Source organism: Peromyscus californicus, unplaced genomic scaffold (assembly GCF_007827085.1).
Source record: "Peromyscus californicus insignis strain IS unplaced genomic scaffold, ASM782708v3 Scaffold_8__1_contigs__length_139910024, whole genome shotgun sequence".
NCBI classification, from domain to species: domain Eukaryota; kingdom Metazoa; phylum Chordata; class Mammalia; order Rodentia; family Cricetidae; genus Peromyscus; species Peromyscus californicus.
Window position 1 is genome coordinate 6,108,825 of NW_026294606.1, and position 18,300 is coordinate 6,127,124.

At 45.8% G+C, this 18,300-nt stretch overlaps 1 protein-coding gene across 5 annotated transcripts in view; it reads left to right on the top strand.

The window, feature by feature from the left end:
* Positions 1-7,582: 7,582 nt before the first annotated feature.
* Klhl3 (kelch like family member 3) overlaps positions 7,583-18,300 on the top strand; it is a 124,131-nt gene continuing 113,413 nt past the window's right edge. For 2 of the 5 annotated variants that reach the window (XM_052726816.1, XM_052726819.1), the window contains exon 1: positions 7,584-8,064. In XM_052726816.1, coding sequence (XP_052582776.1) covers positions 8,009-8,064 — 56 coding nt within the window. In that variant the 5' untranslated portion in view covers positions 7,584-8,008. Of the gene's footprint in view, positions 8,065-18,300 lie in introns of all 5 variants that reach the window. The other 3 variants (XM_052726817.1, XM_052726815.1, XM_052726820.1) reach the window with 2 other exon arrangements.

Below are 18,300 nucleotides of genomic sequence, written 5' to 3' on the forward strand. Positions count from 1 at the left end.
CTGAAATGCAAAGCATGGTGTATTGGGTTCCTTATGTCATTATCTCCATTGACTATGAGGCCACAAAGACCTTTAAGAAAACAGCCATTTAAAGTTTATTATTTTTGCCAAGTACTAATAATAGCAAAACCGGCTGTGGGACACAGACTAATTTATTCAGTTTCGGAAATATCAGTCACCGGAGATTTTTAGTGAAAGGTGACGGGCTGGAGAGTTGGCTCAGCAGCTGAGAGCACTTGTTGCTGGTGCAGAGATTTCCAGTGCCCACATGGCATCTCATAACTGTAATTCTCGTCCCCGCCCTCTTCTGACCTCTGAAGGGCACAGGCCAGCACATGGTGTGCACACATACACACAAGTTAATAAGTCTAAAAAAATGATAATCATCGTAGATTAAGAAAACACACTGTAATTCATAGTTTGAGGTCCCTGTGAAGCTAGTCTCCCATGCTTCACATTGTTCACAGTCTCCTCATTTTGACTTGTTTTTACTAGGAACAAGCTTTTCTATTGGTTTCACCAGTTTCTGATGAAAATGAAAGCCAATTTGCTGTCATTGAAAGGGTATTTATGTTTGGAATTTCCTTTGTAAGATAAAAGTTAGATCACTTTGGGAGCAGCAAGATAGTTCGAAAAGTAGTAAATGAGCTGGAATCGGTAGCTTCAGATTGGAGTCTAGTGCACCGTGGCTGTTCTTGATTCTTAAATTCAGTTTCTTACTAAATATAATTATAGAAGATTTTAATTTGGAAATTTACTAGGGTGGCTATAGTTGAGGGAAATGGAGCAAAGGCACTCCCATTGAGGTGAGAGCACCAGGTGTTTGCGGATTTGTAGGTCAGTGTAAAGACTGCCTCTTTGTGGTGGTTAATTTGGTTGTCAACTTGACACACCTGGGAAGGGGTGCCTCCCCTGGGGTAAGCCTCCATTCGATTAGCCTGTGTGCACATCTGTGTGGCTGTCTTGATTGATGGTGATATGGGAAAGGTCCAACTTATTGTGGGTGGTGCCCTGCACAGGTGGGCCTGAGTATTAGAGCAAGCTGAGCCCGAACAGGGGAAGCTAACCAGTAAGTAGTGTCGTCTGTGGCTTCAGGTCCTCCTTTGGTTTCCCTTGATGATGGGCTGTACCCTGTAGGCCGAGTAAGCTCTTTATTCCCCCCAGTTGCTTTTCAGCCATGTTTTTTTATCACAGCAACAGAGAAGCAGCTGGAACAGCTCTGAGCAAATGAGTGGAAAGCCACTGGAGGAGGTTTTGGTTTTGGTTTTGAGACAGAGTCTCACTTTGTGTGTAGCTTGGCTGATGGGGTACTGGCTATGTAGCCTGGATGGCTTTGAACTTATGATAGGTCTCCTTCCTCCATCTCTGCCTCCTGAGGACTGAGATTACAGGGGTGCTGCTTAGCAATCTGAGGGTTTTGAGTAGAGGAATGGCATGGTCTGAATTTTAAAGGCTACTTTTTTGGCTTTGTCAAAATTTCTATTCTTTTTTTTTTCCCAAGACAAGGTTTCTTTGATTTTGGTGCCTGTCCTGGATCTTGCTCTGTAGACCAGGCTAGCCTTGAACTCACAGAGATCCACCTGCCTCTGCCTCCTAATTGCTGGGATCAAAGGCGTGCGCCACCACTGCCCGGCTAAAATTTCTATTCTTTTGGTATAACTGTGTTTGATGATAGTTTATGAGGAAAGCATTGGAACTAGTTGGATTAAAGTATGACAGTCTCTACCATAGCTACATGGTTTTTAGCCAAAATGGACCTTCTTTTGGTCGCATTTGGTAAAATGTTAGCATATCTTACCTGTTAGATGGTTCTGTCCTGTTAGATGTCCTTGTGATCTTTACTTTTATCCGGGCACTTCCACTTAGGGAGTGTTCCCAGCATTCTCTGACTTGCAAAGGTGTTTCCTGTAACTGGGCTGTGTAGTGATGTTGTTAATGCTGAACCCCTGCATTCCTTTTGGGAGCAAATACTTAACAGTGCCATTACAATGAGCTTCAGCTATGAGTTCAGCAAATCCTAGTAAATATCTGAACATGAGAGTTAGGTTTGGCGATCTCTGACGTGTGTGTGTGTGTGTGTGTGTGTGTGTGTGTGTGTGTGTGTGTGTGCTGGAAAAAATCAGGTTGTGGGATTCACAGCTTGGGGCAAGTGCTCACACATCAGCCAGCTGTGTCCAGGGAAGATCTTTCTCCAAACACTCTGGGGTTGGTCCCACACTTGTGCTCTTAGAGCTGAAACTGCCAATACTAGCTTCTCTTCCAAGCAGCAAGAAGCATCAAATGAGGAGGGTGAAATAGAGTTCAAATGTGTTCAGTGAGAAATACTGAAGTCTTCAATCCTTTGCTCCTGTGATGTAAGGGGAACAAACTTTGCCTAAAGATGATCAATGTATTATAGCAAAAACCTTATCACCATCTAAATGTCAACATTAGGGAAATAGTAACTAGATTTTGCTCTACCATAAGGTGAAATGCCAACCCAGTGTCCATTAATAAGCAGATGGATAAACAAAATGAAATATTGCTGAGCCATAAGAAATAAATTCAGGCACATGTCACAACATGAATGAACCTTGAAAATAAGGTTGGCTAAGTGAACAAGACCAGATAGAAGAAGGACAGGACAGATTTTATTGATTGATGCCTGCACTTTACATGAGATGCCCTAGAGATAAAATGTGGCTAGGTCTGAGGTAGAGCGTCATAGTAGGAATACACCTGTAAAGCCTTCTGCTTAGTTCCCAGCACAAATAAATAAATGAATAAATAAATAAACAAATAAGTAAGTAAGTATAAAATTCCAGCTTGCTGATCTGAGGCGGGATGGGACAACAGGAGCTCACTGTCCATTAGAGTACAGTCTATCTTCTGGGTGTGCGGACCCTACCTTAGCACACACATTTATCATTGTGTGCTTGATTGGTGGGGGAGAATGTGTCATCTGTATTTAACCTTTAGGTTTTCTTTGTATCCAGAGAAGAGCTGAAAGGTGAGGAAGAGCAGTAGATAGATTAACGTCTTTAAGTTGAATTAATGCTCTTTCTTGAATCTGTCTGTGACAGAAGCAGATTTTTCCTTTTCTTTTTCTTTCTAGACTGCTGATGTGAAAAGCGGTTTCACTTTTGTTATGAGAGATATATAGCTTACCAGCAGAGGGCACCAGTTGTGGGCTTTTCTTTCTGTGGGAAAGAAAAGAGTTCTTGGGAAAAGCTTAAGAGCTGTGAATCTGTTAGGTCTATGGAGGTTGCTTCCTGGGGCTGTAGCCAGTTGGTTTTGCTTTGGCTCTCTTGGCGTCCAATGCTGTTCATCTGCTTTCCTTACTGGCTAACTTGGTTGGTGATCAGAGGACCTTCCTAAAGGAGGTGTTTGGAAGCTTTGGATGTCAGCTCTATGTAATGTCTTTAGGGGTTCCTAAATCAGAAGAGAGGTTGAAAGTTATCTGGGCCAGGTGCCCTTGGTCAAGTTATTTAACCCTCAGAATCTCAGTCCTGTCATGTTCACAATCCTTAGCCCAATGGTTCTCAACCTTTCTAATGTTTTAACACAGTTCCTCATGTGGTGACCTCCAACCATAAAATTATTTTGTTATTACTTCATCACTGTAATTTTGCTAAGAATTGCAATGTAAATATCTGATATGCAGGATATCTGATATGTGACCCCCGCAAAAGGGTTGAGACCCACAGGTTTACAACCACCACCTTAGAGGGTATAAAAATAAACAAAGGATACAAGTGAGTCAGTGACTGTGGAGAGTGATTACAGAGGGAGCCGAAGCCTTCATGGTTGCTCGAGATGTTAATTGGAGTCAAAGGAGATTTGAACATTGTAAAGGTGGAACACAGACCACATGAGTGATCATGCTTGAGAAGGCTTCTCCAGGACATAGGTTCTGTCCTCAGAGCAGAAGGTGAAGGAAGGCAGGCATCCCTCTGGACCAGGTAGTGGTTGTTTGACTCTTTGGGGCCCTCGGTTCTTTCTCAGTTTCTACCTGCTTTCCCAAGGCGCTTTAAGCAGAGTCCATTCAGCAAGTGGCCCAGAATCTGTAGGTACTTTTGGTGGCAGAGATGAGGGTGGGCTGTGCTGAGGGATGGTCTTCTGTATGCTGTGAATATGTGTTGCTTTAGCTCCAGGCTTGATCTGGTAGGGAGTTTTGGTGGTAGAGATGAAGGTGGGCTGTACTTTAGCTCCCGTCTGTCCGGTCCTTGCTGACCTGTTGGCAGTAGTGGCTACTGGGGGTGTAGGATGGCTCCACAAATGCCCTCTCACCCTGACTAATCTTTTCCTTGGTTCCAAGATCCATGGGTCAAGGATGTTTAATAGCCTTGAAGAAGACTGTGGAACTAGGTGCTATTAGTGGTTACTGGATGCTTCTCATAGGCCAGGCTCTCAGCTGTGCCGTTAGGACATCGAAGTCTATGTGATCTTCTTGTCGAGCTGTGCATTCCAGTCACCTATGGAGCTCATTAAAATTCTTCATCCTGGGCTCTGATGTCATAGGTGTGAGGGAGAGCCTAGCTATCCAGCATTCTTCTGTAAAATATAAATTTATGTAGAATTTCTCTTTCTAAGTGTGTAATTTTTAAAACAGCAGTTTCTGGCTGGAGAGATGGCTCAGTGGTTAAGAGCACTGACTGCTCTTCCAGAGGTCCTGAGTTCAATTCCCAGCAACCACATGGTGGCTCACAACCACCTATAATGAGATCTGTTACCATATTCTGGCTGCAGGGACACATGCAAGCAGAACATTGTATACATAATAAATAAATACATCTTAAAAAAAAACCCAGTAGTTTCTTTTTAAAAGTATTTTATTTTTAATTATATAAATATGTGCAGGGATGTGTTTGCATATGTGCATGTATGAGTGCAGGTACCCTTGGAGCTGGAGCCCCAAGTGGTTGTGATCCACCTGACATGGGTGCTGGGAACTGAATTCAGGTCCTTGGCAGGAGCAATGCATGCTTTTAACCACAGAGTCATCTCTCTGGCACCCCCGCAAGCCATCAAGATAAGGAACATTTTCATCACCCGAAAAGTTCCTTTGTGCCTTTTAATCCCCTGATGCTTACGCCTTTAATGACCTAGGTAGATGGTTCAGATACACCGTATGACTTGAGACACAGTGCTGTGTTATGGAATCTGCAGATGTAAGAAAGCAAAGCATGGGGGAGGGCAGAAAAGAGGGGAAAGGCACTTATGGGAAGGAATGATTGGCCTAAGTGTCTCCACATGAAGTCCTGACTCTGTGCTGAGGCAGAGCACAGAAGACAGAGCTTTTTAGACCAAATCAAGACTAAAAAAGAAAGTCTTTCTTCCAACACTGGTTCTTCTCAAGCCAGCTGAGAGCTGGAGGATTCTGAATGAAGCTGATGGATAACAAATTCATTCTGAGTAAAGACTGGATAACCAGCTTTGGGGTGGAGGTCTGGGGTCACCAGGTGTGCTTGGCTGACTGGGGAGGTAGCCCGAGGCAGTGGCAGAACCTAGGCAGTGGCAGTAGTGGGCTCTGATGTGACTTCAGGGCAGTTCAGGAAGGGGATTTTCCTCTGGGAAGGACCACTTTGGTCCTTTTGCTTCTGCTGCTAGAATGAAGCAGCCCTTCTTAATCTGAGTCCTCCAGGAGGGTTAGCCTAGTCTGAGCAGGTCAGGCTGTGGCCCAGACCAGGTTTGGATAACAGGTAGAAAATGTAACAGACATTTCCAGCAGCACTCCAGAGAAGGGCTCTAGGCTCAGCTCTGCCCTTAGTTTTGGTAGGTGGCTTTCCTGGGTGGCCTCCTCCATCCTGGCTCCTGGGATGCTGGGGGGTGGGAAAGTGTGGGTGTGATTCTGATACGCCACAGCGACACTGGTTAGTGTGGCAAGAGCAGGTTGCAAGGAAGCCACTTGGGGCTTTATATTGGCTCTAATGATTCATTTTGGATCGTGACTACGTTCAAACCTTAAGTATTTCCTTTCAGATTTGTTTCCCCTTCCTCTTTCCTGTATGGTGAAGACATGAATGAGGGCATGCAGAAGGGAAGCCAGTTTTACACACCTCTTGTGACTCACCCAGCTGTCTTCCTACACTAGTCACATGCCTGCATTCTGGCACAGATTCTAGGATCCCACTTCCTTGTTTGTGATGCTCAGCTTCTGTGGCCCCTGTGATTGACGGCCAGAGGAAATATCTGCAGCAGAACCACGAAGCTGATAGAGGAGGAAGGGAAGTGGTGGGAGGGAGATGGGGGTTTGGGTGTGAGCCGTCACTCGTGGCTCCTCTCATCTGAGGGAGAATGACTGGGCAGTGGTCCCAACTAAGAGGACACTGGGGTGTTAGGGAGATCAACTTTGAGACTCACACCTTAGCCAGTTTGAGGTCAGAATGTTGTGTCAAGTTCAAGTTATTATTAATACTTGTGCTTTCTGGACCTGTGTTCCCTCTTTGCTTGATGACGTGAGGTCTGTGGAACACTGAAGAAATTTAACAGGTCAGAATTATAACAGTAACACATGTAGTGAGCAGCTCTTAATTTCACATGCACCACTGTATCCCCCTGAAGTTCCCCACAAACACAGAGCCCAGTAAAATTTCCTTCTCAAGCAGATGTACATGATGGTTTGTCTACACCATCAGAGAAGCTGCTGAGCCAATTTTCATCACTAATTGACCCAATTATCTCTGAGCCCACTGGTTACGTCTAGGAGACACAGCTAGCTTCTGGCTTTCCACAAGATTGTCGTTTAGCTCAAGAAACTAGGCATGTAAATAACGAGCTCCCCAAGACATTCTATTAGGGGAGATGAACAGCAAGGGCAATGCCCTTTGGAGTTATTTTGGAGGCCACTGGCTGTCATTGGTGTGATTTAGGGAAGGTTTTAGAATACCTGTGATCTAGTGCCCTTCCATAAAGATTCAAGGACCGAGGTTTGGAGGAGCCATTCCAGGTAGGGTCAACAGCTAGAGTGAACAGGAGCTTTGGCCGGATACTGGGGCTCAGTAGCAGACATGTGAGCTGGAGTCACAGCTTGTAGAAGCTTCAGCATGGCAGACCTTAGCGCTCAGTGTGGCCCGGGATGACAGTGTGGCCCGGGACGACAGTGTGGCCCGGAACGACAGCGTGACCCGGGACGACAGCGTGGCCCGGGACGACAGCGTGGCCCGGGACGACAGCGTGGCCCGGGACGACAGCGTGGCCCGGGACGACAGCGTGACCCGGGACGACAGCGTGGCCCGGGACGACAGTGTGGCAGTGGTCTTGTGACTGATCACTGCAATGCTCTTTGGGATTTTTGTAATACAGGGTTTGTTTTTTTTTTCAGTTGCCCAGCCCCCCAACATAACAACGCTCCAGCTCCCATGTCTAATTCTCCTTATTCATTTCTTTTCTATGACACCCACCCAAATTCCACTTGTCTTATTGTCACCTCTCAGAACTACTATGGGCTTGGGGAGGGCAATTAAGCAGAGCTGATGTTACAAGTGAATTTCCCTAGGTGGGTAAACTCCACCGCAGGCCACAGAGGGGCCTCCTCATTCCAGCAATCTGGCCAGGCCCACAGACTCATAGCTTAGGAGGAGGAGAAAAGGAGGCGTCAGCTTTTCTCCGTTAGTGAGGAGTCCTCTGATTCTTTGCAGTGCAGCAGAGGAGGCAGGAGACCGTGGGGTGGGCTAGTCGCCAGGGCTGGGGATGCCTGAGCAGATGTGGAAGCAGCTGGAAAGGTGGCATAGCCCTAGGGTAGCCGCCGAAGCTGTGGCTGTTCCTAGGAGACAGAGGAGAAGCCACCCTGCGGGGGAGGGGGAGCGAGTGGGTTGCTGCTTTTAGCAGCTGAACGGGCTGCAGGGAGCTCTGGGTAAGACATTTTCTACCCCTGCCGCTTCTGCGGTAGAAGCTGCCGCGAGTAAGTCAGAGGAAGGAGGACAGGGAGCGAGGTCTCACTTGCAGCCATGCTGAATCACTGTTGCTGATCAGAATCCCTCACGGGGCTGCTGGGAGAACCCAGGGAGCAGCGCTAGTTCCCGGGTGCATGCACAGTTTGGTGGCTACTAACCCTGCCCGGCCTCCCACAATGGAGGGCGAAAGGTATGTATGTGTAAGCATGGTGTGTGCGGTATGCATGTGTAAGCAAACGTGAGCTTAAGGTGTAACTACCCGGCGTTTATGTTTGCATCAGCGAGGCGGGGTTGCAAATCCTGGCCACTATGGAATCCCAAAGCAGAGCGAAGGCAGGAAAGTCCCTTTGGAAACCTACCTCTTCCAAGGCTCAAAGCTACAGAGACTCTTGGCTCTTGCCAAGGCAAGTCTGTGTTTGCTGGGCAGCAAAGCACGCCAAAAGAAGGAACTTCCTGGCTGGCGTTGGAGAATAGTTTCAGCATGGCTTGAGTCAGGATTGCCCTTTCCAGGCTGCTTCAGGGAGGCGTTCCCATTCTCCAGGGTGTCTTTCTTTGATGGGGGGTTTTGATGTCATTGCGGGGCTGGCCTTGGAGCGATCACTTGCCTCCTTCACAGGAGGTGGTTGAATCTTCAGGAAATATGCCAAGTGGATGGCTTTCCTAAAAACAAGTCTAAATATGTATGTTCGTGGACTCTGGCTTCTGTGCTGGTATGAGTGAAGGAGAAACCTAGACAATTGACATTTGCTCACAACTGGTTTTGTCTGTATCACAAAGTTTGAGAGACGCTGCAAGGTCTGTCTTAGAGGAACCCACAGACTTTCAGCGAAATAGGAATCGACAGAAGGCATTTAAGTGCTTGTGTTGAGCAGGAACAAGCTGGCAAACAGGAGCGTATACAGTTTTACTTTGTCTGAAGAGCTGACCCTCCCACTGTAAAGGTTCTCAGTGCAGGGCCAGATCTGGCAGACTACGCATCAGAAGTCTGAGCGCCACCACCTCCTCATCCGTGGGTTGGTGCAGAGAACAGGCTTTGCCATTTTCCTTGAGGAGAGAAGACCACAGGGAGAGCCAGAAGGTTTTTCCTCTAAGTTGTGAGTTGCTGGTTCCCTGGGAACAGGCTCACGAAATCAGTGCAGACATATTTGGAGAGCACCTTGATGAGAGCGTCTTGTCCTGACAGCCCAGTGAGAACAGCTGTGGTTCCTTTCACTCTGTCTGTAAAAGCCTTAGAGACCAGCGCTTCTGGACAGTCCCACTCACAGGGAGAGTCTAGAGCGGTGGTTCTCAGTCTTCTTAACGCTGCAACCCTTTAGCTCAGCTCCTCATGTCGTGGTGACCCCCAACTGATTTTTGTTGCTACTTCATAACTAATTTGCTACTGTTATGAATTGTAATGTAAATATCTGATTTGCAGGATGTCTGATATTCAATCCCTGTGAAAGGGTCGTTTGACCCACAAAGGGTCATGACTCACAGGTTGAGAACTGGTAGCCTAGGACATGTATGTTGCCTCTGGGCTCTCTTCACAACAGCAGTCCCCCTAAGCAATGGGACATCCAGAGGCCTTGGGGCAGAGGTGGACAGTGGTCTTGCTCTTTCTTATCAGCCCGTAGCTAGCAAAGGAAGGAGTGATGTGATGGAGGTGTGAAGTTATGGACTGTGTCTGCCTGCATGACCCATAGCACGTCTGGGCTGAGGTTGGCGCGAGACTGCTCTCAGCTGAGCATTTGGGGGCAGTGATCGTGCCCACAGTTCAGTGCTCACAAGTCCTCATATCATCTTCAACTGGTGAGTGAGGGGAGCTGATGTCTGTGGCGGAGTCCCCATTTGCTTTTGTCCACTGGAGACTGCACATAGACAAGAAATCCAAGTTGAGAATTTCCAACATTCACCAGGCTGCCCGGATCGTTACTTTTTGTCCCTGTTCTAGGGACAGTCTACCTGCCAAACAAGTAAGTCTTCTTTGATTTGTCTGCCATCTCTTTCCAAAGCATACCCATCCACCCACCAAGAGTCCTGTTGGTGTTTTTTGTGGTTACTCATACTCCTTTTCTCTGGCCACAAATCCTCATTCTCAGAGCTCTTTTTGATAACATTTCTCTTTCCATCTTTTTTGTTTTGTTTTGTTTTTTTGAGACAGGATTTCTCTGTGTAGCTTTGGTGCCTTTTCCTGGAACTCACTCGGTAGCCCAGGCTGGCCTCGAACTCACAGAGATCCACCTACTGATGCCTTCAAAGTACTGGGATTGAAAGTGTGTACCACTTGACCTGACCAAACTTCTTGTTTGTATCCTAGACCCGAAGAGAGGCCAAGCAAGTCCTTTTGTGTCTCTGCTTCATATAACTCACATGAAGATGGTGTCTTTGTACTTCCTCCTTAGTATTTCTCACTGACTACTTACTGTTTGGCTTCGCCAAAGCAGGCACTGGGTAGTAATTTTCTGGTTAACTGATAATATAAACCAGTTTTATTAATTCTTTGAGAATTTCTTACAATGTATTTGGATCGTATTCATCTCCCTTTCCCCAATCACTCCCTGATCCGTTCCCACCTTCTCAACGCATCCAGCTTCATGTTCATGCCCCCTCTCTTGTACTACCCCCCCCAAACCACTTGAGTCTGGTTTGTGTTACCCAATCACTATTGGTTGTGAGGCCTGCCCCAGAGTGTGGCCAGTATACCAGAAAATACACCAGTAAGGAAGCCCGACTCTCCCCCTCGCCGTAGCCATCAGATGCTAGTGTCTCCTCAGCTCCGGGTGGGGCTCTGTGGCTCTCCCTGCTCCATGCTGGGATTTTGTGTGGCTTGAGTTTGCAGCAATCTTGTGCACGTCGTCATAGCTGCTGTGAGTTCCTGTGTGCAGCTGCTCTGTTATCTGGGAAAACACAGCTTCCTTGAAGTCCTCCACCATCTCTGGCCCTTGCACCCTCTCCACCCGCCTCTTCCACAAAGACCCATGGGCTTAGAGGGGAGGGGTATGGTGTAGACATCCATTTTCTCCTATTCTTTGCATCTTGACCTTAGCTGGTGACTTTTGTGAGGAACTCTGGTAACTAAAAAGGTGAGAGAAAAGATTGAAGTATCTGAACATCCTTGGCTATCAAGTTGATTGTCTCAGCTCCACTTGAAATGTCATGCCTTGACATGGAGGAAGAGGTGGAAATAGCTTTGGTTTATAAGTTTCCTGAAACCAAGGGTGATTGACCCAGGTCACGAGTCCAATCTCCAGGGACTGGAGGCATTCTGTGTCTGGTGCTTGTTCCGCATTTAACCTGCTGAAACGTAATTGGGGCTATTTTTAAGCATTAAAACATTTCAGCCAAAAGATTTCTATGAATAATTTTCTTTCCTTGCTATGAGGGTACAAAAATACTTTTTACCTTGCAATGTTATTAATTGAAAGTGTGGGCTTGGGAGGAACACTAACTCAGTGAAGTATTTTGCAAGCCATATGACCTTGCGTGTGTCGTATTTTTACTGAGCTATTTTTTTTATATGTAAAGGGAACAATCACACTATTCTTCATGGGGTTGTTGTGAAGATTAAACCAGGCAGTGTGTGCATAGTCCCTCATTTTGTTTTTTTCTGGCATGGAGTAAGTGCTTAGAATACGGCAGCTACTGTTACCCCTGGACCCTCTATTCTGTGCTGCACCCCGAGATGCTAACAAAGCCTTTAGGATTTTCCTATAACAATTATCCAAAGCAGATTATGTGGTCTGCTCACACGAGGAACATAGAGAGAAAGCTTAGCAGGTATCACCCTACTTAAGTGATCTCTACACAGTGAGGTGCCTCACAGGGCTCCACATCGCTTGTATTTTATTTACTATTTTTACCTCCCTTTACAGATGCCATGTGGCACATGGATGCCCCAGTGGGCATGAGCTGGGTACCACTTGCTCAGACTAAGACCTTGAAGAGCCTGGGGGCTGCGCTTCCTCTGCCTCATCCCAGGTTCCTCAGCTCTGCTAGGCCTTCTGATGCTGAACCTTCCTCTATGGGGAACCACCAAGGCCTGACGAGTGGAGAGAGGTGGTTTGGGGTTCGGATCAACAAAGGGGCTCCAGCTCTTTTTTTCCCTCCCCCTCCTTCCCCGAGTCTCTCAGACACTAAAATGGCAGTTGCCCTTGCTGTTAGGATTTTATTTTAGACTTGAAAATCAACCTTGTAGATGTATTAAAATAAAATTTCCACTTTCAAGATAAACTCAATTCATAGCAACAGAAAGTGAAGTGCTTGCCAGGGGGAGAAGAAGGGGAGTAGGGACTGCCTCCTAGGTGTGGGATTTCAAATCGGGAGGGTAAGTTGTAGAGGTGGATAGTGGTCATGGTTATGTGGCAATTCAATGGGCTTCACAATAAAACTTATAAATTTTGTTGTGTATGTTACACATACATAGACACAGACAGACAGACAGACACACAGACAAACACAGACACAAATACACAGACACACACATAGACAGACACAGACAGACAGACAGACACACACACAGACACACACACACACCCTGAAGGTCCAGACTGGCAGATAGATCTGCAGCAGTTGCAGAGAAAAGTATTTTTTTAGTAGAGACATCATCAAAAGGAGAAGCTGGCTGCTTATTTTTCTTTATGTTGTATGGTTTTCATCATGGAAGGGTGGAGAGCTCCTGAAAAGGCTTTCAGATACAACTTTGCTGTGATCACCTATGAGATGTCTTTAGGGGATGGTCTTCTTGGCTGTCTCTTATTGACAGGAGCCGGCTCCTGTGCCTCAAGGAGCTCCTGGGATGGAGGCATGTTTACTCTTGATAGTAGCAGACAGAGAAACACTGGGGGACAGCCTGGGACGCCGGCCTTCCCTCCTCAAACACCGGAGTTTGCATCACCAGGTAAACACAGGTGAGACCCAGCACAGGGCACACGTCCAGCAACAGAGCAGTGTTTTCTACTCCAATTCCTGCTGGCCAGTCACTGCTGGCCTCTCCTTGGCCCCAGAAGTTGTGAGTAGACACTTGTGCAGAAATGTTTGGGCTGCCACACCCCTCCTGAGACACTGTACATCATTGCAGTGGTGATAACTGAGGTCACATTTTCCATTTGGATCTTGATTTTTTTTTTTTTAAATGTGGAAAGGGAACAGAGTCAGCAACAGGGGCCATTATTTCATTTTTTTCCACACCAAGATTTGGCTTTTTAGGGTTTCTTTGATAAGTTTTAGATTGTTAAGGCCGTTCCAGGCAAGAACATTTTTCTGTGTGTGTTCTAAATTGTCTACTTTATTTGATAACATCCCCACTATGGAAATGACCTATTTTTTTAAAAAAATTTCTAGATGAACCCTAAAAGTAGGTTAAATTGAACAGACCAGTGAGAAGCTATGTAAAAAATAGTTTGAACATGCTTTGTTCTAAGATTTTTTTCTTGTTATGTAAGTTCAGTGAATCTCAGGTAGAATGTGACTTCCTGTGATCTGTGAAGATCTTAGGCTGCTTTTCCCTTTTGAAAAAAGGACTTCTTTGTTTTTATTGTGTGTGTACGAATGTTTGCTTACATGTATGTCTGTGTACCAAGTATGTTCCTTTTGCTCTTGGAGGTCAGAAGACATGTCCTGGAACTGACATTGTAGAGTTTGTGAGCCACAACGTGGGTGCTGGGAACCGAACTTGGGTCCTCCGTAAGAGCAACCAGTGCTCTTAACCACTGAGCCATCTCTCCAGCTTCCTACTTTCCTTTTCACTTGTGAATTCACACCATGGCCTCTGTGAGTTCAACTCTCCCATTCAAGCCTAATACAAGCTTGGCTTTCAAAAGCCACATCGCAGGGAGTGTGTCTCTTTCCTTGTCTAGTTCTATTTGTATGAAGTCAAGTGTTTTAAATCTTTATATAACTTGTTTTATTCCATCCTAATTCTAAAGAAAGTCATGAATTAGGCCTTCAGGAATATGATTAATTAACACCTGTTCTTGAAGTTGATCAGGGAGGAGGGTGCAGTACAGGCAGCAGCAACTACCAACAGCTTTCATGAATCAGGGCTGGCTGATGTGAAGGGCTGACAAGCTCAGGAAAATTATTATCATGTAGGATTGTCCCGACAAATTTGATCTCAGAGCCTCCGGAGATAGCAGTTCCTGCTTCATACTATTGTTGATGAAACTAGATAATGGGTAAGACCCTTTGGCAGAGCCAGCTTCCAGTAAATGTTGACTGTGATTGACTGTCCCCTGGGGTTCATAGCTTTTGATGCATAGCTATTGTGTGCCTATGTGGGCTATTTCACAGCATCACTCTGATGCCGGGATTCAAGGTGGCCCTGCTGAGAGAGTATGTGGCTTATGTGTAAATGATGTTACTTGATGGCAGGGTTTATTAGGGTCTAGATTCTGGTGGCTGGACATACTCAAGTACCAAGTTCTTCACCAATCAAGAAGTAGACATCTAAATTTTGAAGCGTTTATCTAATTATTCTTTATCAATAAAAACTCGGGAGTCAGACATCAGGATAAGAATCTGAATGATCAGAGAAGAGGCAGAGAAGTGACCAGTGACCTCCTCTCTCTCTCCTTCCTCAGTCCAAAAGGGTTGAGAATGTTTCTGAGCCTCTCCCGACCACTTCCTGTGTCTCTCTATATGTCCTTAGTCCTCCAAAACCTCTATGGCTAATTTTGGTCAGCTAGTAGCTAACTCCACCCTTTGATTCAAAGCAAACTTTATTGGCAGTCTTGGAAGTGTCAGAGTGCAATCAAAATATCACACAACAAAATTTGGTAATTTTTGTCTTGACCTTTAGGATTGCGGTACTTCCTAGATCTGTAGTTTATCCAAGGTCTCATGGATTCAGAAATCTGATCTTTTTATATTATTTACTATTGGTGACTACGGGGGTCCAGTCCCTCGATAGTCCCCTCCCGGGGTCCGGGAAGAATCTACAACCAGCTGATAATAAATCTTTGAAGAAAAGAAATGAATCTATGTACACGAAACTCCTTAGTCCATATACTTTATTATTCTGTATTGGTTCTCTCTTTACAAGCTTATACTCTGCTCTCATTTTTAGCTCCTTTCTTGCCCAATTTCTCTTTACATTTATCTGTTGTCCCCTCCAGGTTCTATTTTAATTCCTTCATCTAACTCTGCTCTTTCTAGGTTTTAATCCATCTAGTTCTGCCCCTTCTAGGTTCTCATCCATCTTGTTCTTTCCCATATCATCTCCTCTCTCATCTGGCTCTTCCTCATTTTGTTCTTCCCCATCTGGCTCTTCCTCATCTTCCATCTTGTTCCTCTAGTACTCTCTTCTAGCCCTTCAACCTAGTTCTTCCCCGTCTGAGTTTGTTCCTCTCAAGTTCTTACCCGTCTAGTTCTTCAATTCTCTTCTCCATCCTCCAGTGCCCTGGAAGTCCTGGTATATATACACTTACAAGCAGTAATCCCTTGGCAGTGCAAAGCCAGGCTTCCAGGGTCAAATGGAGGGGTGATAAGAATCACATAGAGAGGCAATAACCATTAATTATCATTTGCAACTCTAAAGGGAAGTGACCAATGGGAAAATGAATTAACCAAAGGCTAAATTCGGGTAATATCTAAGAAGAGGGATTTTATGTGTTCAACTATAGTCTTAAACATGATTAGTAGAAAATGTTAAGCATCTATAAGTTGCTAGGTCCATGGGAGAAAATAAAACTGTCTTCTTTTTTCCTGTGGCTCCTATCTGTTCAAGCTATCTGCTGTTTTTCTGCAGGGTGGGGCAAAGTGTGCTCGGTTGCTAGGCAACCTGTGTACAGGTAGATGCCTCTGGTGATAGTTAAAGGGAGATCTGGAACTAGAGGTAAGATTTGGGAAAGGAGGAAGTTAAGCTTAATTGGCATATCCACCAGGCCTTCTCAAACAGGTAGTCTGGGCGCTTAAGTCTGTTCTTAGAGAGTACAGAGGTATCTCTGATAAGGTACTTTCCTCCACCTGGGGATGGACCTAGCCGGATGCTGCCAATGATGATCATTACAGGGAGGCTTGAACTGGGCTTCTGGCTGAGCATAGCTGTCAGCGCAGAAGGTTATCTAAATATTCCTAGAAGTGGTTAGGTAAGGAGTTAGCAGTCTATAAAGTTAGTAAGGCTGTAAGAAAGGAGGGTCTGAGCTGAATTGTGTAAAGCTATTACTTAACGTCCACCTGACCTAGGTGGTGTCTCCTTGTGGAATTTACCTTAAATCAGGAGACTTGCATGTGGACTGTTATTACTGCTAGTCCTTGAAAGTGGCCAAGGGAGATATCTGATCCTAGAGAAAGCCTTTCCTGAGGCTGTTCTCCAAATACCTGTAATGTGTATGTCCAGAGAGTGATCAGTCCACACTGTTAGCCCTTCTTGGGGAAAAGTCAATTGGGAAAACTATGAAGGCACACATGATTTTCATAACAGAATACAGCTGGTATATGACAAGCCAAATAACACCAAAAACTCCTTGGAATTTGGCTTCCTCTGGAGGAATTCCTTGATCCCTCCAGGTAGTGACTTTGCCATAACCAGCTGAGTTCTTATGATATATTCCTGCGGCCTGCAGGAATTTGCTATTTATGTCTATGGGTGTTTTGCTTGCATGTGTGTCTATGCACAGTGTGTGCATTTGATGCCCTTGAAGACCAGAAGAGAGCGTTAGCTCTCCTGGTTGTGAGCTGCCACATAGGTCTGGGATTGAACCTGGGACCTCTGGAAGAGCAGCCAGTGCTCTTAATGGCTGAGCCATCTCTCCAGCCTGAGAACTCTCGCTGGTGACCTCGTGAGAGCCTAGTACAGTGGGCAGCACATTCACCTTTAATCTGTAGGGAAACTAGCCAAGTATTACCGACAGTGGCTGCTGCTTTTCTGCTCTCTGAAGGGGACCCTGCAGGAGGCACCAGAGGCCAGTGTGCTCTAAAGGCTGTGTAGTGAGTTACAGGTTTCAGGTTCTGTGCTCCAACCTGAGGCTTAACCAAGGGACATCGTGGGATATCCCTTTTCTATATATTTTCTATAGAGTATAAGATGAGAGGGACCTACAGCTAATATCTAGCTTTCGGCTTTTTCCTTCCAAAGGACCTTTCTTTGCTGAGAGAATACAGTGAATATAGTCTGGTCCTGTTGGACCTTCCTTAGTGTAGCTCTGCCTTCCTTAGGTGACTGCCTGTCTTTATTGTCTCATTGCTGGCTTGAATATAACATTCTTGGGCCCCATGTATGAGGCCTGGCATGAACTGACCGCTTCTGAGCTCTGTCCTGTGAAGACTTGTGAGGGAATCGTTAATCTATAAGCTTTGGCTGCCTTACCCTGGATTCCTTAACCCCTGGGTGATCCTCCATACTGTCGATGACTGGAGGTCCTCGCTCTCTAGGGCTCTAAACCCTGCTGGTAGCTTACTTGGAGGAGCTTACGGCCTCCTCACTTTCCTTTGGACTCATTGCCTGGGTTCTTCCCGCACGGGAACCCGAGGACTCCTAAGGTAAACACTGTCTTACTAGATTTCCCCTCTTCTCTTGCTGGCTTTTTCTCCCCCCCAATCCTGCTTTTTTACTACATGAAGGGGTCTGGGCTGTGTCTCCCCAAAGTGATGTGAAAGCAGGGGATGGAAGGAGATAAAGCCAGGCTTAGTTTTAGAGAGGGGGAGTAAGGAGGCGCAAGCTTGGTAGTCTCAGTCCACGTAACTTTCGTTTCCCCAAGGCTTGTTGAGTGCCTGTTATGTGCTGCATGCTAAGAAGATGGAATTGAGGCACCATCTTGGTTCTCACGGAGCTCAGTCTCATGGAGTCAAACTTGCCAAAGCCACTTATTAAATTTTCAGGAATTTTGTGACTCAGTTATTCAATTTGGCTATTATGAAAATTAAATAACATAAAATTATATTAAAATATATACATATAGGGCTCACAACTCTCAAATATTACTCTCATCTAAGCCTTTGAATTTAGATCTGTTGTATCTCATAGGAAATGGCTGTACATTAAGAGCATATATCTGTCTCCAAATCCCAAGAGACAAGTTGGCAGTTTGAAATCTCTCATGGAGGGATGACTTATACTATTGGAAATAATAAATAACCGTAATTGGTCAGGGTGCTTCTCCTCCCCAGCCCCCGTTCAGCTGTGACCATTGAGCAGTACACACTGTTGGGAAGACAGCAGAGAGAAGTTTGGGGTATGATGGGAGCGTGGAAGAGAACTGGTCAGGCGGCTAGTGGAGCGTGGTAGGAAGGGCTTCTGGGTAGACACGTGAGGAGAGAAGGTGGTGATGGGGAGTGTGCTTTAGGCAGACACGCTTTACCAGACCAGAGAGCATCAGGTGTTTAGGCTGTTGCAGGCATGTTAGTTATGTGGTAATAAAGAGTCTCCAGGGCAACGGTGGGGCTATACAAGACCATGATAGTTCTCTGAGATTCATTCTGAATCCTGTGAGGAATCAGGAAGAGGCTT